Below are 23,060 nucleotides of genomic sequence, written 5' to 3'. Positions count from 1 at the left end.
CTATTTTTAATCTATAATAAGGAAAAAAAAGTGGGTGGGGATTGTTTGAGAAAAGAACCAGACAGTTATTTGATTATCGTCGTCGGAGAAACTCAGGCACCACGTATACGTAATTCTAATGTTGTCGGATTTTGTAACAACCCAGATTATAAAGAAGAGAAAGTTTTGATTGAGAGAGATGAGGAGCAGTATTGGAGATGCAGACGGAGGTCGTTTGAGAGAGAGGCAGACTTGACTGGGTTTTGGATTGAGATACTGATTAGCACCCAACAACGTACAACCCATTTGCATTTGCATTTGAATTGAATTATTGTTGGATAAGTAGAGGAAGAAGCGAAGCGCTCCCGCTCTCTTCCTCGATGCACACACATGTCTTTCTCCTTCTTCCTTAAAAGCCCCTCTGGTAACAACACGAATAACAATTTCATCTTCCCTGTCCTATGCGAGTTGACGCGGGCAACCTGACGGCAATACGGCATCTGTTGGTCTACAAAAGTCTTGGTCAACTTGCTAGTCTTGATTGCCGGCTCCAGGATTGTGAAATTAAACGCGTCAATAACATTAAGAACTTCCTCGCATTTGCGTCCAGAATTGACATTGACTACTCCTGCCCTTTTATAATTAATTTGATTCCTCTATAAAGTCTCTGAACTCCTTTACAGGCTGTTTATTGATCTAAATAATGGCTAATTCTGAAGCCTCTCCTCTTGTTCCTCGTTTTTCTTTTTTTTCTTTCACGCATCCATGGAAATACCATGTCTTTCTGAGTTTTCGAGGGGAGGATACACGTAACAATTTCACAGCCCATTTGTGCAGCGCGTTGCGTCTGAGGGGAATCAACACCTTCATGGATGATGAGCTCTCAAGAGGGGAAGATATATCAGGAGAGCTTCTCCAAGCAATTGAAAAGTCAAAAATTTCAATCATCGTGTTCTCTGAAACCTATGCATCCTCCAAGTGGTGTCTGGATGAACTCGTCAAGATTCTTGAGTGTAAAGAATCAAAAAAACGACTGGTTCGACCGGTCTTTTACAGAGTGGATCCCTCGCATGTACGAAACGTTCAAGGCACTTTTGGTGAGGCACTTGCTAATCATGAACGCAATTCATCCGTGAGCTCAGAGAAAGTACAAAAATGGAGAACAGCTCTAAACCAAGCAGCAAATTTGTCAGGGTGGACTCTACTGAACCAGTATCTTTCTAGCCTCTACACATAATTAATTAAGTGTTTACTGGCTTTATTTATTCTTAATTATCATAACTCCATCTCTTTTTTTTCATTTCTCTTTTGTTAACGAAAACCATTAGCCTTTATTGACCCATAAGGCCATAATAATCTCGGAGTATATATAATGCCTATTAATCTTATGACCGTGGTTTTGCACAGTGTAACAAAAACGTATAAACAAAATAGGAAAAAATTCAGTTTACCCCCTTGAACTTTGGGCTTAAAATCAGACTGGTCCTTAAACTTTTTTTTTAATCAGGCTGGTCCTTGTACTCTCAAACAACATCACCTGAGTCCAAATTTTGAATCCGGGTCCAACAATGACGTCACTATAGTCGTTGGAGCCGACAGCATGGCCAACAAGAAGGGCAAAATGGACATTTTAAAATAAAAAGATTTAAAAAAAAAAAAACTCCAACCTCCCCCCTCTCTCTAATGGAGCCGACAGCATAGTCCTCCTTCTCTCCCCCTCTCTCTCTCTCTCTCTCTCTCACACAAAAAAACGCAACCCCGAGGCCTCAAACACCGCCTCACCGACGGCCGTTCCATTACCTTCAACGCCCAATTCGCCGACAACCACCAATCCATTGTCTTCATCTCTCGAATCACCAATCCATTAACTTCAATGCCCACTTTGGCCTCACCCCTCACCGCCACCCTCACTACCGCCGATCATCGCGCCGCCACCGAAGTAATCTACTCCTGAACTCCCTCTAAAATCACCAAATTGAAGCAACTCCGGATCTGCAATTTCAAGATCCAAAATCGGAAATTTCCAGATCAAACATATATTCAAAGAAGGAAGGAAGGGCGAGTTGCCATGTTTTACGGTGATGTTTGGATTCGAACCAGGTATCAAACTTCGTCTAATTATCGACGTCTACATGTCTGTTACTTCGGATTTCACTTCAAGTTCATGTTTTGAGAATTGAGATTTTGATGTTACTGTTCATTTCGGGTTTCACTGTTCAAGATTGTCTGTTGATATTTGTTGTCCATTTCCGACTATATATATGAACATGAGATCGTGATTCTTATTGTTGGGTATAACTGAATTCAAGGTTTGGTTGAATTTGGAGAGTTGGAGTTTTGGGTTTTGTGGCTACTGCATATTCATGGATCCGGTTTGGTACCAGCTCTGGGAACCATTGTGGGTCTTGTGACCGAGGCCATGGTTGGGCAAGAAGGGGAAGAGGTCGCCGAACAAGGGGTAGCTGGAGTAGTTGGAGAGGAGATTAGGTTGAAAGTGGAGGGGAGCCGCCGGATGTGGATCCAACGGTCGGCGCAGTCCATTGGGTTAGAGTCGAATTGATCGATTAAAGACTCGGAAGCTACCAGCGCGAAGAAAAAGAAAGGGATTAGTAAGGGGGAATTGCAGGAGGCCATGATGGAGAAGAAGAGAGAAATAGGGAAGTGGGATTTCATGGGTTTGGGTGGGTTGAACTTTGAAGAAGAGTTGAAGGAGTCAGGTTCTTGGCCGAGAAGAGCATGCGAATGTTGATGCCCATGTACTGGACGCCTACCTGTTGTAGATCAAACTGGGGGTTCTTGGCTTTCACGCGCGAGGATGACGGCGAGGACCAGCAAGGGAAGGAAGGAGAAGAGCAGTAGCAGCCTCTGAAGGAAGCAGAGGTCGAGGAGGAGAACGATGGATACGACGTAGTTGGGTTTATTTTTTGGTGAATTTAGGCCCAAAGGTTAGTTTGGGAATTTAGCCTATTTAGGGATTGAAAAGCTGAAAAGTGGGGCCTCATGTCGGCTCGAACTTAGCTTGTGACGTCACATTTGGAGGATAATTTGAAATTTGGACTTGGCTGATGTGATTTGGAAGTACAGGGACCAGTTTGATTAAAAAAAAAGTTTAGGGATCAGTCTGACTTTAGTCCCAAAGTTCAGGGGGGTAAACTGAATTTAATCCAACAAAATACATTAAAATTTTGATAAATGAATATTTGATAGATTTATAATCTCGATTATATAATAAATTTATAATCTCAATTATATAATAGCACATAAAAATATAATTAATTAAATACATAAAAAAACATCACATAAAAATTTATAATACGTATTAAGGAACTTCTAGCAGTTTTTTTTTTTTCAATCTAGCTATTAAATAAACAACTCATATACAACAACTAGTCTTTTGTGAGTCGAACTCACGACCTCCCATTTATAAATGGGAGACTTATGCCACTAGACCAAACGGTACTGGGCTAATTTAGCTATTTCTCAAAATATACTTTTATATATAGTCCTTTAATTTTTTCTTGCATCTAAACCGAATTGAACTTCATCCTTAATTTTAGCAGATTTGGTATATTTTATTTTATTTTGATGTAGCAAGTAATTATTCAAGGTTATTACTACTTGAAATGCCTCTTTTGTGAACATGACGTATTCATTACACCTTCAATCTCTTCATATCAGTACGCGATTCAATGACTGTTTCATTTTCACTTGGATAATACAAAAGGCGCTCAATTTCCATTACATTTCAATACCGTAAGCGAGAAATGGTTTCAAGTAATCTATGGATGGTCAATATGTCTACTAGGATTAGGAACATAATCCAACTAGGAATGGAAAATTTAATCATACTAGACTAAGTTATGTAGTTCAACTAGGAAAAACATAGAACTCTTTCTAAATTAAAAAAAAAAAAAATTCATTTATCATTAAACTAATAAATTAATTAAATTAATAAATTATTATCGCAATTAACCAATGAACCAATGTATGTGGGATGATGGGATAACTGCAACAATATGTTTAGTTTTTCAACGCCTCTCTCTCTCTTCTGTATTATTTCTTTATTTTTTTTTTTTTGGTTTTTTTTTTTTGAATAAGAGAATTATCTTCATATAATAGAAAACTCAATAGAGTTGATTACAATCATAATGTAACACATCCAGATAACATTGTTGGAGTGTTAATAAACGATAAGAAATTTGTGCTAGCCTCAAACTAGAGTGGTCATTACATACCTTTCCGCTGCCATCTATAGACAGAACAAGAAGATGTGGTAGTACCCACGGTGGTACATAGAGATAAGTCCACTCATTGAACATCCAGTACTCCGCCATTACAGAATAGCTTGAACCCTCCTTTAGTACTACTCTAGAAGATTCGCAAGTACCACATATGTTAAAATAAACATATTATGTTGGATCTAAACCCCCGGGATCCCATATACGAAACTCTAGAGAATCAGAGTTCATCAGTTTGATCCATGAAAAAGCCCAAGTCCAACTTTGAGCCCACATCCAAGCCCTTAGCCAAGTAAGCTTCCACTCTGCTTTGGGCTCCCACTTAGAGTTTAGGTTGGGCACCGCGGCACCAGTGAGCCACCTCTTCTCTGCTACCAACCCGACCGCAGCCGTCACTCAAGCCACCATCGCCTTCTCTAAGTTAGTTGCCGAGACAACCACCATTAGTCCAACGACGACGCCTACAGATCGGAGCTCTGTCACCCAGCTTTGGCCCTTGGAGTCACATCTCTGGCAAGAACGGACACCCGCACTGACCACCATCTCCGCGAAATGGATTGCGCAATTAAGCACTACCCGGTTCCGGGCTCCGACATCCGACCATTTCCAGAAGCTATATCCTTGCTTCGTCGCTGGCAGTTTCCCGCCTGAGCCGCTTGCCATCTCCTTGACCTCCAACACACCAAAAGCTCTGTTGGTCAACCCCAATTTCAGACGAGCACGATTTGGTCGAGGACACCCAATTTGTTGTCCCCATAAGAACATATAGCAATGTGGCTCCACAGTTAGGTTAGGACTGAGAGACGGAGGTCGTCGTAGGCAAAAAACCTAGCCGTGGCCTATTGAAGGGGAGGGCAATAGCCGCACTCAATGAATCCGATGATAATGAGATGGGAATAGCTCTCCATCGATGATGGAGGAAGGTGCTAAGATGCCAAGGGCGGCATGAGCGCAACCCTAGCAGAGCCATTTCTTAATGTATTTTATTTTGATTTTTACTATACTAACTCTTCCATATAATCAACACGATTTATTGTGGTAGTACAAAATTAGATGAAGCTTTTAGAGACTTCATTTTATTGTAGTAGAGATTAAGCATGGGAAACGGTGTAATACATTTTACTAACTCTCCAGTTTTCTTGTGTTTCTTTTTTCTTTTATCAATGGTTTCCTTGTCTTCTGCTTTGGCTTGACTTGGTAACTTTGCTCGTTGGCTTTGCTTATGGCTTGGCCTACTATTTGTATTTCTAGCCTTGGGCTTTTTAATGAATTATCATTTGACCAAAAAAAGAGAGACTAAGCATGGGAACGTAAGACAAATGATAAAAACACTCCTTTTGTACTTTATTATACAAAAAAAAAAAAAAACTAAATTGTACAATGATTAGGATATCTGTAAGACTAACCTTATTACAACTTGGACAAGTCACTAGAGTTTGGGTCAGACACATAAATTAGATATCCTTAAACACTCGCCCAAACGTCGTGCTCCTCTCGTTGCCTCGTCAAAAACCTTATCGAGCAACAAAAACCCAGTGGGACAAAAATAATCTCAGTCTAAGGAGAAAAAGAGTACAACACACCATTCACATTTCAAGACCATACATGTAGACATCTCCTCCTCATATCTGCATCTCCCCCTGATGACTATGATCGTGGGAGTTCGGACAATTTCCGTAAACTGATGCTTGCAACATGTTTCTCAAAAGTGGATTTAGGCAGCGACTTAGTAAACAAGTTCGCTACAATATCCTCAATCGAACCTGGTTCACTTTGATCTTGAGAAGAGTATGTTGTTGTTCATTATGCTTGGTGTTGTCACCTTTGATGTAGCATTGCTTTATTTATTCAATGCAAGGGTATTAAGTAGCAGACGATTGTTGAAGTCTCAAATCCAACGTATTTGCCTATTTGTCTGTGAGGACCCATCTTAGTACACTGTGGCGGCACAATAGGCACATAAATGGCGCACTCAAATATGCGTAAGTACGAGATACTGGTACCCAGTCACTAGCTGTAACGCAGAGATAGATTGAGTGGCGATGGGTCGTAGACGAATTAGCATAGCTACATGTGATATTGCATCACCCCAAGAGGATATAGGGATTTTGGTGCACATTACCAATGTCCAGGCTACCATCGTAGTCGTTTCTGTGAGACAATTTGGTGTGTACATGGGAATATGATGTCCAACATCAGTCCTAATCTAATAATCATCAAAAGTCTTCGATGTTAACTCTCTAGCATTGTCAAGTCGAATTGACTGAATAAGATGATCCGGGGAGTGAGCCCGTCACGATATGATCTGTTCTAGGAGTGTAGTATGAGCAGCATTACAAATGGACAATGGCACAACACGTGACTAGCGTGTTTGCGCGTCAACCAACATCATGAAATATTTAAATGTCCGCAAGTTGATTGAATCAGTCCACAAAATCCCCTCGGATTCTATGTACGAACAGAATGAATATTTTCGTATCCTTTGCATAGGACGGTCTCGGTCCTAATTTCCATAAGGAACAGGCTTTGTAGAACGAGCGAGAGGCCTTAGAAGCAACCAATGAGGATTTTGGTTGGACCAGAGCATCTGAAACGCTATTGGAAGCAAAGATGGTGATTGCAGCATCACCTGGGGCCCCATCACCATGATGGACACCATCCATGGCGTCATGGATATGGACTATGTCAGCCCTAGGCTGATGGTGGACCGCGGCGGTGCCAGGGGCAGCGGCAGCTGTCACGCCCCGAATTTTGAATAAAGAAAATTCAAATCCGAAACGCGAGAACAAACACAAGAAAACACATATAGAAAATTTTTCATTTAAACTAAGTAACAAACAAACTGAACTCACAATGTCAATACCGACTCGTTCTTTAGAGTCACATATTACATTACAGATAGTTTACAAATCAAACTGAATGACAATTCAATAAGTAAACACACCCACCACAACTCACTACCCAGCGGAAGACTTAAAACTAAGAGCACCCTTCCACGTCCACGCCATCGAACGTACACCTCAGCTTTGATAATGATCACACGATAATCAAACCTGCACAAAAACCCCTACACCATAAAATAGTGCACCGGGAATGAACAAAACAAACCCGGTAAGCTTTTCAGCCCGTATGAGTAAACTCAATTAAAGTGACTCACGTCACTCATGCTTATAATTTCTCAGCTCGTGAGATAATTAAAACAACAACATTTAATTCCACAAAATACATGCTTTCACCATCTTAGCTTAACAAAAACAATATGCAATTATCACAACAAAACGTCAAGTTCAAATTAATCAATAACATGCTCAACAATTTCAACCCAACTAAAAACCCACATACTCTGTCTCTCAATTCATTTTACGTCCCCACAATCTATTAGATCACTATTCCTTTGCCTCAACGGCACAACCAGGAAATCATACTCATTTCCCTCAACATAACGCGGTTGCCAAAATCATGCCATCCCAACTCATTTATCAATCACTACAGATCACAACCCACAACTGTACCCACAATAAGAATTTAGCAAAATCAATAATCCCTGCATAGAAACTTAATTCAGGAGATTACATAAAATTCAACAATTAGAAGGAAAAGGAAAATAAATGAAGAAGTCAAACAACTCACACTAAAGTCAATAATCACCCATCAACTCCAAACTAAAGTCGATAGTCGATGTTCACCCATCGACTTTGACTAAAGTAGATGATCACCCATCAACTCCAAATAAACACCAGATCCTAAGATCAGAAAACTGTCACCCACAGTGACTCCAGATCCGAAGATCAGCAAATATTTACAAAGAATCCCACATGACTCAAAATGTTACCCCAACTCAATTACTCTTTCAACACGACAAATCAACAAGCCCCTGATATAACGAATTTTCCACAAAGAGTAAACGCACAAAACCACATTCTGAATAATTCACAGTTCATACGCACATCACAATGTCACACCATATATATATATATATATATATATATATATATATATATATATATATATATATATATATACGTAATCATTCACGCAGGAATGACCACTAATACCAACTATAGTTTTATAAATTATACTTCTGGAAAATCATTTTATATCAAAACATTGTTTTAACTTACCCATGAACCGTTGTCGATCAAGTTCATATATTTTAAAACAAATAATTTATTTCGAAAATGATTTAACAATTAAACAAGTAATTCCGAGAAATAAATAAATCCGTTCGTAAATGAACCACGTGAAATTTACTCACCTCTAAATCCAGCTGCGTCTTCAATACAGCCCAAAATCACAATCACAACCGTTCGCCCAACCAAAACCGTCAATCACCTAAACAAATACGACCTTAACTTAGCAACCGATTCATAAAACACACTTAAACGACGATCCCACGGTCAGATCCTCATCCGTGACTACACAAAGTCATCAGAACAGCTCTACGATCAACATATCACAATTTGAAGTAAATCTGACGGTCAGATCCTCTCGGATCGCAAACCGAAGATAACGCGTAAAACCATAAATCTAGAATGCATCAACCTTTTTCCAAATTAACCTTATAATATATCAAAACGACTGTATCGATGCGTAGATGCATAAACTGAAAACAAAACACATTTTGGATGACAGACGCGCCACCACAAGCGAAGGGTCAGCAGGCGGTCAACGCCGAGTCAACCACCTTCGATGCAAAAGTCGTCAACTTCAAACTTGTTCAAAATGAAGAGATGAGCCACTTTCATACCTGGAGCTAAGCAAGATTAGGTCTAGATCGTCCTAGATCCAGCTTGGAAATTGAATTAATCTCGGCCCTCTGATCAGATTTCCAGATTCAACACGGCCCATCAATCTTCAACGCTTGATCTAGCGCTATACACTCCAAATCGTGATGAAAGGCGAGTATGGGGATGATCAACAGGAGGAGACGATTCCAAAAATGTCAACCAATCGTCGAGGGGATGCCGGAAACCCCTTTTTCCGGCAGGGTCCGATCGACTCAACCGTGGTCTTCGATCTCGGTCTGGGGGCGACGACGGGGCGAGCTGACACTGCAGAGAGGATGATCAGGCCGAACCGAGTAGGTCTGGTCCGGGTCCGCGGCCAGAGGACTAGCGACGGTGCCGGAAAACTCGGGTCGGGTCGACAGAGACCCGTCGGATCTGAGGAGAGAGAACGGAGAGAATTTGGGGGAGAAAATGAGAAAATGGGAAATTTTGGGATTTAATGAAAAATCCCGGAATTTCTCATATTTATAGAAATTTCCCAAATTTTCAATCACTCATAACTTTCTCATACAAACTCTGATTTCCGCGTTCCACATGTCCACGAACTCGTATCAACGCGCTCTACGACTTTTGTGAAAGAAGTTCTCATAGAATCTAAATGTATAAAAAGTCAAACTCCGTAACCCCCTAAAACGTGCACTTCAAATAATTATTCGTCCGAAAATAATTCCACTCCACCCTCGAACCACGAAATCATACAAATGAACACTTTATAAATCCCAGGAAACATTTAGGAATTAATAACAAATTTCCGAGGTCTTACAGCAGCGGTCACACTTAGTCCAGGAATCAACCTTTGATTCTTGCTTCATTTCGCTAGAAAGAGTGGATGTCTGTGTGAAGTCTTTAGTAGACGGATCATCATATCATGACTAGGATAACATATCCTGTCGTGACAAAGCCAATATGTGTCTAAATCTAAGAGATCTTCTCTCATAACTTTATTGGATTTTATAGCTCAAATAGTGGTGACATAAAATCCACTAGAGAGACACATAAGTTTCTCTAAGATGCGCCTTTAATTATTAGCAATCATTGGAGGTAGTGCAAAGAAACTCCTTTTTCGTTCTCTATATGCGTTTCCGCAAGGAATCCGTTGGCTCGAATAACTCAATAGGGTTCGATTTGTCCTAGGAGTGTAGAGAGTTTCTGTGATTGTAATCAAGGTGTCATTTGGTAAGAGAAATTTGGGTCATTCCATGTCCTTAAACTAATCCTGATGGCCCAACCATCATAGTCACAAAGTAATATGCTCAGAATTTCAAATGGAGTCATAATGAAAAGAAGTCGAAATTTAATTCATAAGCCAACTCATTGTTTCTTAACCATAAAGAAAATCTAATATGAAACTAGCTAATGCGAAAAAAAGGTAGTCATTTGACTTCTTTTGGTAACTCAAAAATAAATATGACCAGGTAAGTAGAGAGATGTCGGTGGAGCAAAGCTTGCTTAAGTACCACTTATCTCAAAACTTTCCTAGACATCACACTCGCTTTGAATGAGCCTAGTCGAAGAAAAATTTAACCAATGGCATTTAGTACAAAAAATATGGCAATTGCCTATTATATATCTTGGAAAATAAAGACTTTATTCAAAATCGATAGTCCCTTGATCTTGGCCTGATTTGTTGAAGTCTTCCACCCTTAGTTCGAGATCACCTTCTTGATCTTCTTGCTCCACATAGTGAGCTTCTCTTGCTTCACAATACGCTTTGTAGGTGGTGGCAATACTCTCACGAGCTCTACAAATGTGTGCCCAATGATCGGATGCTCCACATCGAGAACATACATCTCTGTGCTCAGACTCCCTTGATTGAGGCGCTTTGAAAGTGTTATTAGGATGGCTCTTAGTATTAGTAGCGCCACCAACATGGCCAGAGGTGTTGCCTCCCTCTCTCTTTCCACGTTGACCTCTTTGGTTTCGTGTCTGCTTATTTTGGCGGTTACCTTCCACATTAGAGCGAGAATATGGACCAAAATTTCCATAATTGTTCCTAGATTTAGGGTTTCACTCTTAGCGCCCTCCCTTAGGGGCGTGACTATAATTGGACTTCGGAATAGCCCCTGTTCCTACGGGCTTAGAATTATAGTTCTTCACAAGGATATTATCATGCTTTTCAGCAACATTCATGGCTCCAATGAGCTCATGAAACTTTGTGATCTGTCCTGTAGTAATATCGATTCGATAGTTCTTAACAACCATCAAAGCAGTGATGGGGAAGGTATAGAGAGTCCTCTTAATCATCATCGCATCTGTGATATCTTTTGCACAGAATTCCATTAAGGATTTAATGTGAAGTGCTTCCAAGTTGTAATCAAGAACTGTCTTGAAATCACAGAAGCGGAGATTATGCCAGCTCACTTCTAGGTCAGGAAGCAGGGAGTCACGGACGTTGCCAAAGCGTTCTTCGAGTGAGACCCACAGGCTTCTGGATCTTCTTCATTCAGATACCCGTATTGGAGCGAATTATCTATATGACGAGTCATTAGGATGACGGCTTTCGCCTTATTTGCCTCCAAGGCTGCTCTATTTGCTTCCAAAGCTTGAGCATGCTCAATAGTTAGCACGTCCTGATTGGACTCAATAATTGTTTCCAGGATTCCTTAGGCCTTGAGATGCTGTCAGACATAACGAACCTACTTGTGGTATCCAATGCTACTTTTACCCAATGAAGCAAAGTCCAGTTTGTTCAGGTTACTCATCCTGAAAATAATAAAAAAAGGGTTAGTTTCGGAGCAAATAGGCTACGACGAAAAAAAAAAAAATCTGAGCGTAATCGCTCCCAAGAAATTTAGTTCCAAGAGATCTTGGATTAGATCGAAACAATGATGTAAGTGGTCGATCATAAATTCTCTACAAACTCTAAGTTTTGAGATCTCAACAAACTCTAAGTTTGGAAATAGCACGAACCCCCACAGTTCGGCTTAGTTTTCCCACAAAAAGAAGAAGTGGGAGGTAGAAGAAGGGATGTTGGAAGTCCCCGAGAAAAAGAAGAGAAATTGAAAAAACTCAAAAAACGGGAACTTTTAGTAAAATTTACCTCGAAATAGGGTCGCCGGAAAATTATCCGGAATCTGATCGGAAAAGGTTGTCGGTCAGGTCGCTGGTGGCCGACGGTGGAAGGCCACTGGACGGAACTTAGCTGGACAGATGCTGGAGCGAGGATAAGCAGGTGTTGCTGGTGTGTGCTAGGCTGCTGGCGAGGCTAACAAAGGTGCTGGTGAGGCAAGCTGAGAAGCATTGAGGGTGCGCCGGGGTGGCTGGCTTGCTGTCAACGCAAGTCTAACCTTCAGTCGGGGCGAGGCTAACAACTGCGAAGAGGAAGCGAGGCTATCAGTGTCTGGGCAGGCAGGGGCGCTACTATACTAGGCAAGGAGCGTCCTTGGAGCGAGGCTAGAAAGACAGGACGCGAGGGGCGCACTGCGGCCTCATTGGTGTTGTAGGAGAAGAGGGCTTGCGTTGGCAAGGTTAACCAACGAGACTAACCAGCGAGGCTAACTAGACCAGTTCGTAACTTTCGGTGGCTGATTCGGGGGTTTTCCGGCCGGTTCTGGATCTTGGGGTCGTGGGCTTCAAGGTGTGCAACGGAGGCAGAAAGGGTTTCAAGGTTTTGTATTTGGATTTAGGGTTTTGGCTTCTTGAATCAGGGGTAGGGCTTCGTGCTGATAACGTGTTTTAGGAAATCAGAAATTGGGAGAGAATGATTTGTACTTTCATTGATAATATGGGCCTCTTTATATAGATGATTACAAGCAGAGAATACAAGTCTTACAAGGAAACTGAATTGTACAATGATTAGGATATCTCCGAAGATATCTGTAAGACTAACCCTATTACAACTTGGACAACTCGCTAGAGTTTGGGCCAGACACATAAATTAGATATCCTTAAGCAACCCCATGTTTAATAAGAAAAGGAAAAAAAAAAAAACTAATTATGGTACAACTCTGGTGGTAATAAGACCACATAGAGATCAATGGGTATGTGCCCCACCTCATTTTTTTTTTTTTTTGATTGGGGGAGGTTAGTGTTAGATAGTTAGCAACACACACACCCTTCAGGGGGTATCCCAGCAGAGCCGGACTAATCCCTTCTGAATGCCACGGGACATTAAGCACTCATTAGCTGGCCACCAAGGCCTTATGGGGTTTCGAAAGCCAGACCTGGGGGTTCCAGACTGGGAACTTCTACCACCCCACCTCATTTTTTTAAAATTATTTTGTGATAATTATACTTTTAGTATATATTAATTCTTATCCAATTATTCTTTTTACGTTTTTTTCTTAAAATAAGCATATTGTTGTAGAGAAACTGAAATTGAGAGGAATTTGCTGTGTGTTCTCATTGATAATAGGGGCCTCTTTATATAGAGGATTACAATGCATAGAATCTCAATCATACAAGGAAAGTAATTCTACATTGATTAGAATTCTAGATCCTTCTAATTAAATCTTATTACCACTAGGTCAAGTAACCTAGAGTTTGGGCTAAACACAAATTAGGTTTTCCTTGAACACTCCCCCTTGTGTTGCCCAAACGCGGTGCTTCTCTCGTTGCCTCATTAAAAACCTTGCCGAGTAACAAAAACCCAGTGGGACAAAAATAACCTCGGTCGAAGGGGAAAAAGAGCACAACACACCCTTCACGTTTCGAGACCATACATGTAGACATCTCCCCCTGATGTCTGCATCTCCCCCTGATGACTACGGTCATGGGAGTTCGGATAACTTCCGTAAACGATGCTACCAACATGTTTCTCGAAAGTGGAATTTAGGCAATGACTTAGTGAGCAAGTCTGCCACACTGTCCTCAAATCGAACCTAGTTCATTTTGATCTTGAGGAGAGTCTGTTGTTGCTGATTAAGCTTGGTGTTGTCGCTTTGATGTAGCCTTGCTTCATTTGTTCAAAACAAGATGCATTATCCTAAATGCTCGTAGGCTCATCTATGGTAGACTTCAAACCACAATTGTTCGAACATGCGTAATTATGGATCCAATCCATATACATTCACGAATCTCTTCGTGAAGAGCAATAGTCTCTGCATTGTTCGAAGATATAGCGACTAGGGTCTATTATGTAGACCTCCAAGATATCGCAGTCTTTACCCATGGTGAACACTTAACCAATTTGGGAATGACCTTTGTGTGGGTCAGAGAGGTACCCAGCATCAGCAAAACCTTCCAAAACGCTAACTTCGTTTTGGGATGGGGAGAGGGGACGCAGGCCAGTGTTGGCGGCGTTCCTGGTGTGTGATGCTGTAGGGATAGAACAAGCCCATATCAATCGTACATCTCAAGTATCGAAAGATATCTTTTACACCAATCCAATGGCGTCGCGTTGGCGCAGAGGTATATCTAGCTAACAAGTTCACAATATATGAGATGTCCGGTCTTGTGCATGGAGCTAAGTACAATAATGCGCATATTGTACTTAACTAGGGCATTTCTGCCCCTAGCGCATCTTCGTCATCATCCTTTGAACGAAGAGGATCCTTTTCAAGATCAAGACTACGGACGATCATGGGGGTGCTTGAAGGTTTGACCTTGTCAAAATGCCTAAGCATCTATCAACACGATGCTCAAGTTCCAAACCGAGACATAATCGTGTTCTCCCATAATCCTTCATCTCAAAATCGGATTTCAAGTGTTCAGCGGTTTCCCTTAACTCTTTAAGGGCTTCTAATGAAGATCATGTCCAACATGAACCGCGATAGAATCTGAAACTTGTTATGGACACGCGTGGGCATATCCCTTCCCAATCAAGTAGTCACTTTAGTGAGCGTTTCAACCTCTTTGTAAACGCGCTCCGTGGTCTAGAGCCACTTGACTTGGGTAAATGAATTTCACCATGAACCTTCATGTATATTCCGTATCTAGATCCCCATAGAGATACGTAGTGACCACATTTGTAAGCTGCATGTTCAGTTATTCGGAAACTACCAAACTGACAAGGTAGTGGAGTGCAATGACATCCATTACGAGAGAATATGTCTCATCGTAGTCAATTCCAGGGCGTTTTGTGAGAAGCCTTGCGCCATAAGGCGAGATTGTCATCTCTTTTTCTCATCACGCTTTCTAACGAAGACCCATTAGTCAATAGGTTTTATGTCAGGAGGTGTTGGCATCACTAGCTCAGAAAACCTTCCTCTTCGTTAGAGAATCCATCTGAACCTGGATCGCATCTTTCCATTTAGGCCAAATCTCTCTACGTTGGCATTCATTCATCAACGGAGCGTGGTTCGATATCATCTAACTCAACAAACTCATGCGCAACTACATCATCAATTATGATGGAGTTTCTATCCCACGTCTCATGTACACTAGTGTAAGTTTCATAGAGCTCTATATTCTCAGGAATAGGGTTCTAACGTTGAGGCGTCCCCCAACGATAACCATAACCTGGAAGATACTCATGAGACGGATTTTGAGTCTTGATGATCAAAGGATTGGAATGTGCCAAAGTATCCTTCGAACCCACGGGCCTCCCACACATCCTAGCTGGGGCCATGGCCTATAACGCCAGAGTGCCACTCTCATTGGCGTTGGCGCCATGCCTACCTCCGTGTAGGGTGGCGCTACGTCCTCTGGTAGGGACGTACTTCCTTGCAGGCATGTTTGCAGCATATTTGTGTGATCTCGTCACTTTAACAGGGATCGAGATGAGACATAGAGGGGACAGACTACGACAATTCCTGTCGTTCCTGTTGAACATTCGTGTTCGTATCTCCCCCTAATGACGGGAAGACTGTCTCATCAAAGTGACATCCGCAAATCTAGCGGTAAGGAGATCGCCTAGCAAGGGAATTAAGTGGCGGACGATTGTTGGAGTCTCAAATCCAACTGAGTTACTCATTCGTCTGTAAGGACCCATTATAGAGCGCTGTGGCGGCGCAATTGGCACATAAATGGCACACTCAAATATGCGTAAGTACGATATTTGTACCTAGTCACTAGCTGTAACGCAGAGGTAGATTGAGTGGCGGTAGGTCGTATACGAATTAGCATAGCTGCATGCGATATTGCATCACCCCAAGCGGATATAAGGAGGTTGGTGCGCATTACCAATGTCCGGACTACCATCGTAGTCGTTTCCGCGAGACCATTTGGGTGTGTACAGGAGAATATGATGTCCAACATCAGTCTCATTGCAATATCCATCGAAAGTCTTCGATGTAAACTCACTAGCATAGTCAAATCCAATTGACTGAATAGGATGATTCGGGGAGTGAGCCCGTTGTCATAGGATGTGTGCTAGGAGTGTTTCATAAGCAGCATTACAAGTGGACAATGGCACAACACATGACCAGCGTGTTTGCATATCAACCAACATCATGAGATATTTAAACGTCCGCAAGTTGGTGGAATCAGTCCACAGAATCCCTACGGATTCTATGTAAGAACATAATGAGTATTTTCATATCCTTTGCATAGGACGGTCTCAGTCCTAATTTTCCTAAGGAAGTGGCTTTGTAAAATGAGCGAGAGGCCTTAGAAGCAACTAAGGAGAGTTTTGGTTGGGCCTGAGCGTTTGAGACGCATATTGAAGCAAAGTTGGTGACTACATCACCCATCATGGTGTCATGACCATGGGAAGTGGCATCCATGGCGTTATAACCATGGGGATTGACATCCATGGCGTCATGGCCATGGGTAGCGCCATATATGGCGTTGTCACAAGGGACTTGGGCGGCCATATGGCGCCCCAAGACAGCTGCAGCGCCAGATGCTGCAATTGTTGCGGTCTTGCTAAGTCCAGGAACCAATTTTTGATTCTTGCTTCATTTCGCTCGAGGGTGTCCATGTGAAGTCTTTAGTAGATGGATCATCATATCATGACCAGGGTGACTTATCCTGTCGAGACAAAGCCAATATGTGTCTAAATCCAAGAGATCTTCTCTCATAACTTTATTGGATTTAATAGCTCGAATAGTGACGTAGAGTCCACTAGAGAGACACATAAACTTCTCTAAGATGCGCCATCGTTCGCAATCATTAGAGGCATTGCAAAGGAACTCATTTCTGTTCTCTACATGCGTTTTCGCATGGAGTCCGTTGGCTATCCATAGGTGCGAGTTGCCCTAGGAGCGTAGAGAGTTTCTGTGACATTAATCAAGGTGCCATTTGGCAAAGAGAACTTGGGCTATTCCATGTCCTTGAATTAATACTGATGGCCCAGCCATCGTAGTCACAAAGTAACATGCTCATGAATCAAAATGGAGTCATAATGAAAAGAACTCAAAATTTTATTCATAAGCCAACGGAGTACATCATTGTCTCTTATCCATTAGGAGAATCTAATCCAAATGCTTAGCTAATGCAAAACAATGGTAGTTGTCTAACTTCTTTCGGTAATTCCAACGCAAATGTGACCAGGTGAGTAGGGAGATGTCAGTGGAGCAAAGCTCACTTAATTACCACTTATCTCAAAACCTTCCTAGACATCACATTTACATTGAGTACGCCTACTTTGAAAAAAGACTAAACCATAGGCATCTACTACAAAAATAATATGGCAATTGCCTACATCTCTTGGAAAATAAAGACTTAAACAGAATTGGCGATCTATTGATCCCAGCCAGATTTGTAGTCTTCAACCCTTCACTCTAGATCATCTTCTTGATCTTCTTGTTCTACATAGTGAGCTTCTATTGCTTCACAAATATGCTTTGTAGGCGGTGACCAGTTCTTCACAAGCTCTACAAATGTGTGCCCAATGATCAGACACTCCACATTGAGAACATATGTCTCTTTGCTCAAACTCCATTGATTGAGGCGTTTTGAAAGCGTCATTTAGATGGCTCTTAGTGTTGGTGGCGCCACCAACATGGCCAGAGGCGTTGCCTCCCTCTCTCTTTCCACGTTGACCTCTTCGGTTCCGTGTTCGCCTATATTGGCGGTTACCTTCCCAAGTAGAGCGATTATATGGACCAGAACGTCCAGAAGTATCCCTAAGGTTAGGGTTTCGCTCTTGGCGCCTTCTCTTAGGGGCGCAACTATAATTGGATTCCGGAATATGCTCTGTTCCCACGGATCTCGAATTATAGTTCTTCACAAGGATGTTGTCATACTTTTCAGTGACATTCATAGCTCCAATGAGCTCACGAAACCTTGTGATCCGTCCTACAGTAACATCAATTCGATAGTTCTTAGCAACCATCAATGCAGAAACGGGGAAGGTAGAGAGAGTCTTCTCAATCAACATCGCATTTGTGATCTCTTTACCACAGAATTCCATTAAGGATTTAATGCGAACTGCTTCCGAGTTGTAGTCAAGAACTGACTTGAAATCATAGGAGCGGAGGCTATGCCATCTCACTTCTAGGTCAGGAAGCAAGGAAGGAGTCATGGACGTTGCCAAATCTTTCTTCGAGTGAGACCCACAGCCTTCTGGGGTCTTCTTCATTCATACACTCGTACTGGAGCGAATCATCCATATGACGAGTCATTAGGATGATGGCTTTCGCCTTATTTGCCTCTAAGGCTGCTCTATTTGCTTCCAAAGCTTGAGCTTGCTCAACAGTTAGCACGTCCTGGCTAGGCTCGAGAATCGTATTCAAGATTCCATTGGCCTTGAGATGCTGGCGGATATCACGAACCTACCTGTGATATTCAGAGCCAGTTGTTCCCAATGGAGCAAAGTCCAATATGTTCAGGTTACTCATCCTGAAAGAGAACAAGAAAAGGGTTAGTTTCGGAGCGGGAAAAGCTACCACGAAAACATATAAAATTTCTAAGCGTAGTCGCTTCCAAGAAATTAGGGATTTTCTGAGCGTAGTCGCTTCCAAGAAAATCCGATTCCAAGAGGGGTTTTGGATTAGATCGAAACAATGATGTATGTGGTCGATCATAACTTCTCAACAAACTCTAAGTTTGGAGGACTCTACAAGCTCTAAGCTTGGAGTAAGCACGAACCCCCACAGTTCGGCTTTTGGTCTCCCCTATGAAGAAGAAAGGGGGGTAGAAGAAGGGATGTTGGAAGTCCCCGAGAAAAAGAAGAAGAAATTGAAAAACTTCAAAAACGAGAACTTTTAGAAAAGTTTACCTTGAAAAATAGCCGGAAATCTTGACCGGAAAAGATGACGGAGGTGGCCGGAAAAAGGTTGCCGGAGGTGGCCGGAAAAGTGGCCGGAAACTGGTGGCCGGAGGTGGTGGCCGGAGCTAGGCAGGGTTGCTGCAGGGGTTGTGCAGGAGGTGTGCGGAGGCTGTGCAGGGGCTGTGCAGGGCTGGCAGGCAGTTGCTCGGCAGGTGCTCGGCAGGTCTCGGCAGGTGCTCGGCAGGTGTCGGCGGGGGCTATGCGGAGCTTTCGGCAGATGTCGACAGGGGCAGGCACAGGTCTCGGCAGGTGTCTCGGCAGCTCTCGGCAGGTCTCGGCAGATGTCTCGGCAGCTCTCGGCAGATGCAGGCACAGGGCTCGGCAGGTCTCAGCAGATCTCGGCAGCTGCTCGGCAGGGCTCGCAGGGGCAGGCACAGGGTAGGCACAAGGCAGGGGCCGGTCCGATTTTTCCGACGGCCGGTTCAGGGGGTTTCCGGCCGGTTCCGGTGGTTCCGCCGCCGGTTCTGGGCTCCTTGGGAATAGGGCTTCGATATGTGGGGCGGTGGTTTCAGGATTTTGAAGGTTACGAAATTAGGGTTTTCAGGGTTAGGGCTTCGTGCTGATAACGTGTTGTAGAGAAACTGAAATTGAGAGGAATTTGATTTGTGTTCTCATTGATAATAGGGGCCTCTTTATATAGAGGATTACAATGCATAGAATCTCAATCATACAAGGAAAGTAATTCTACATTGATTAGGATTCTAGATCCTTCTAATTAAATCCTATTACCACTAGGTCAAGTAACCTAGAGTTTGGGCTAAACACAAATTAGGTTTTCCTTGAACACATATTAAATACTTTATTGAGTAGGCTTATGTAATTATTCTCTCCAAATTTTTTTTTATTAATTAATGCTAGAAATAAGTAATGATGAACTCATTTTCATTCATGTTCTTATTATTCAATTTCCTTTTTAGGCCGAAATTTTCTATTCTAAACTCTTTTCTTTATTTTTGATTCCTAATTATTTACTAATTACTAATTTAAATAGTTAATGCAAAGAAAAAAATATAATTAAGAGATACGATATGTTTTTCTTATCTCTATCGTTTATTATAAAATTCTTAGAAATATTTCAGCAACAAAACGATAAAAATTAGGTCCCACCTAATATGAAATTCTGATTTCGCCACTACTCATGTCATCGCTCTAGAAGCAAAATTAAGAAAGCTAAAACAAATTTATTTAGGGAAGATTAGCTAACATGTGCCTCAAATAGTTAACCAATTGCTAATTTTCAAACGATACAAAAGAATAACAAAATAAAAACTGAGGCTAGATTTTAAGCCAAAGGAAGAGGAAGAAAATGCTAGGGCTGGCAATTTGGGCCGAAGCAACCGAACCAACCGGATTTCGAACCGGCCCGAACCGTTTTGGGCCGAAAACTCGGCCTGCCGACTTTCGGCTCGGCTGAGCCGTACCGTTTGGCTCCCTTCGGCTCGGCTACGGTATGAGATATTGCATACCGTCGGTATACCGTACCGACCGTATACAATACCTCATACCGAATGAGTATACAAAATATGAAAAATCCTCGGAAGAGGTGAGGTTCGAACCCCCAACCTCATTCCAAACAGCTCAACTCCCCACCACTGGAGCAGAAGCTGTCCTCAATATAATATCTTCAAACTTTATATTTATACTCGTTTTAGCTGATACCGAATAATTATACAAAATATATAAAACCTTGTAAGAGGTGAGGTTCGAACCCCCAACCTCATTCCCAACAGCTCAACTCCCCACCACTGGAGCACGAGCTACCCCTGATACAATTCCTACAAACTTTATATTTATACTCTTTTTAAGTGCTAGATTAAACACAAAGTATAATCTTCTCTCTCTCTTCTGGTCAACCTTTCTTCTTCTTCGTCTGCGTTTGGTTCTGCAGTTCTGCAATTCTGCTTCATCTTCTTCTTCTCATCTTTTTTTCTTTTTTCTTCCTCCCCAATCCCCATCAAATCAACACAGATCATCATCAGATCTTCTAATTACAACATATTCCATCATCAAATCAACATCATCAGATCATCCCATCTCCAATCTCAGTGAAAACTCCGCCCGGCAAATCAAAACCGAACGACCAACCGAAAATTCGGCTTGCCGACAGTCGGTATACCGACTATGTCGGTTCGGCAGCGGTTTGAAAATCCTCATACCGATGGAGGTCGGTTCGGCAGCGGTTTGGGGAAAAATGGATCGGTTTAGTACCGAATCCAGCCCTAGAAAATGCTACCTCATAAGAAAATGGACATTTTTGAAATAATCATTAATGAAGGTAAGATAGGCTATTCAATGACATAAAAATTAGTCCTTTCATTGGGAGTATATACGTATATAATCATAATAAAATGGGTGGTTCTAGAATCTCCAAATTTGATATTCAAACATATTCTACTTTTTTTTTTTGAATGAAAATCAACATTTCTCATTAATAGTCTCAAGCTAGAGCAGTACATTACATACCTTTCAAACATATTCTACTTATTAAACCTTCAATTCACTTAATACTTAAAAAACTAAGTACACTTCCTTAATTTTACCAAAACACCCTTGAACAATTAAATATATATCTTCAACCATTTGTTGTTCTTCTTTTTTTCTCTTTTTAATTTTTTTTATATTATTTTTTATATTATTTTTTTTTAATTTTTTTTTTATCAATTCAACCATGAAGAATTCTGATTAGAGCAATTGCTCTTCATATTCTTTGTCATTGCAAAGGCTAGTGGTACCATAGATAAGAGAATATGGGTAATCTATTTTGTTGTGTCCAAGTTGATCAATCCAGTGTAGCTATGACAGAACATATTGGTAAGATTATAAAGGAAATGACTCAATAGAAAAAAAAACATACTTAATTTATAGAAGACAATAAAGGAAACCAATTCAAAAATTGAAGGCAGCCTGCGGATTTTGCTCTTAATTACCATACAAAATTATAAATGACAGTTGATTTAAGAAAATTCTATATTGGAAAGAACTCATTCTCATTCCCAAATTTACTCTTGCATTGGAGAAATTGATGATTTTGTTTAATTGATTGGGGGACAATTCTCAACTCATTATAAGAATAAGCTGACAAAATCTACTTACATTTAATCTCTCTCTCTCTATCCTTATTTGTCTTTTCATATAAGTTGACAAAGCCCAATAACAATAGGAAAAAATAGAGGTCCAAATATTAAATTTCCCAATTAGAACTATTGTAATAATTTTGTTTCGAAATACTTATCAATATCATATCCAACATCTATGGCAAAAAGTTGTTCATTATATGCTTTTTACGTATTTGAAATGTCAGGCAATCTTCTGAAGCCCAATTTATTAATGACATTGTGCAAGAGATTTCAAAGCATGCGAGCTTATCACTGAGAGAGCAGTTTGTTGCAAGCCCTGTAGCGACGACTCTTTGCTTACTTTTTGGCTTACTTTTTGGCCTATATTTTATAGGGTCTATGGTTTATTTCTTTCGTTATTGTTATTATTTTGTGCCCTGGCGCGAAATCTTTTGCGAATTGTTTTGCTTTTAGTTATTGTTTTTATTTCTTTGTCCCTTTTTTTTTTCATTACATGGCCACAACTCTACTTTGTACTCCTCACAATCATAGGTATGTATAAGTTATTTTATACAATTCACTTATGAGACATCAAATTTTCACTTTCTCACAGACACTGAAAAGTAATTCTTTGCATCATGTGGTTCACTTGTAGCTAAATGCATGTACTGAACTTTTTCTTCAAACCATACAGACCAATTTTTCATTTTAATAGCAACATGTAGCAATATTCATATTTATATACAGAGAGATGCATAGAATAAGAAATAGCCGGCTTAGACCAAGTTATATCAAGATGGTCAGGAAAAAACATGTGGATTGTGTCTTGTTTCTTAGTATAATAGTGGACGTAATTCGGTCATTATAGCAGAACTACACTCAGGTGCTATATATGAAAAGTTTATAG

General features: G+C 41.1%; 1 protein-coding gene across 2 annotated transcripts; it reads left to right on the top strand.

Moving 5' to 3' along the window:
• The first annotated feature begins 533 nt into the window (after window positions 1-533).
• On the top strand, window positions 534-22,755 carry LOC133730130 (disease resistance protein RPV1-like). 2 transcript variants are annotated; one of them, XM_062157789.1, is made up of 2 exons: window positions 534-1,191; window positions 22,399-22,755. In XM_062157789.1, exons 1-2 carry the CDS (start codon window positions 683-685, stop codon window positions 22,625-22,627), a joined length of 738 nt encoding a protein of 245 aa, XP_062013773.1. In that variant the 5' UTR covers window positions 534-682; the 3' UTR covers window positions 22,628-22,755. The 2 variants fall into 2 exon arrangements, with proteins under 2 accessions (XP_062013773.1, XP_062013774.1); XM_062157790.1 differs by lacking the exon at window positions 22,399-22,755 and adding an exon at window positions 1,487-3,045.
• The last annotated feature ends 305 nt before the right edge of the window (window positions 22,756-23,060 follow it).

The sequence above is a fragment of the Rosa rugosa genome, chromosome 2 (genome assembly GCF_958449725.1).
Source record: "Rosa rugosa chromosome 2, drRosRugo1.1, whole genome shotgun sequence".
Taxonomy (NCBI): Eukaryota; Viridiplantae; Streptophyta; class Magnoliopsida; order Rosales; family Rosaceae; genus Rosa; species Rosa rugosa.
Note: the sequence above shows the minus strand (reverse complement) of the source record. Positions and strands in the feature narration are given on the sequence as shown.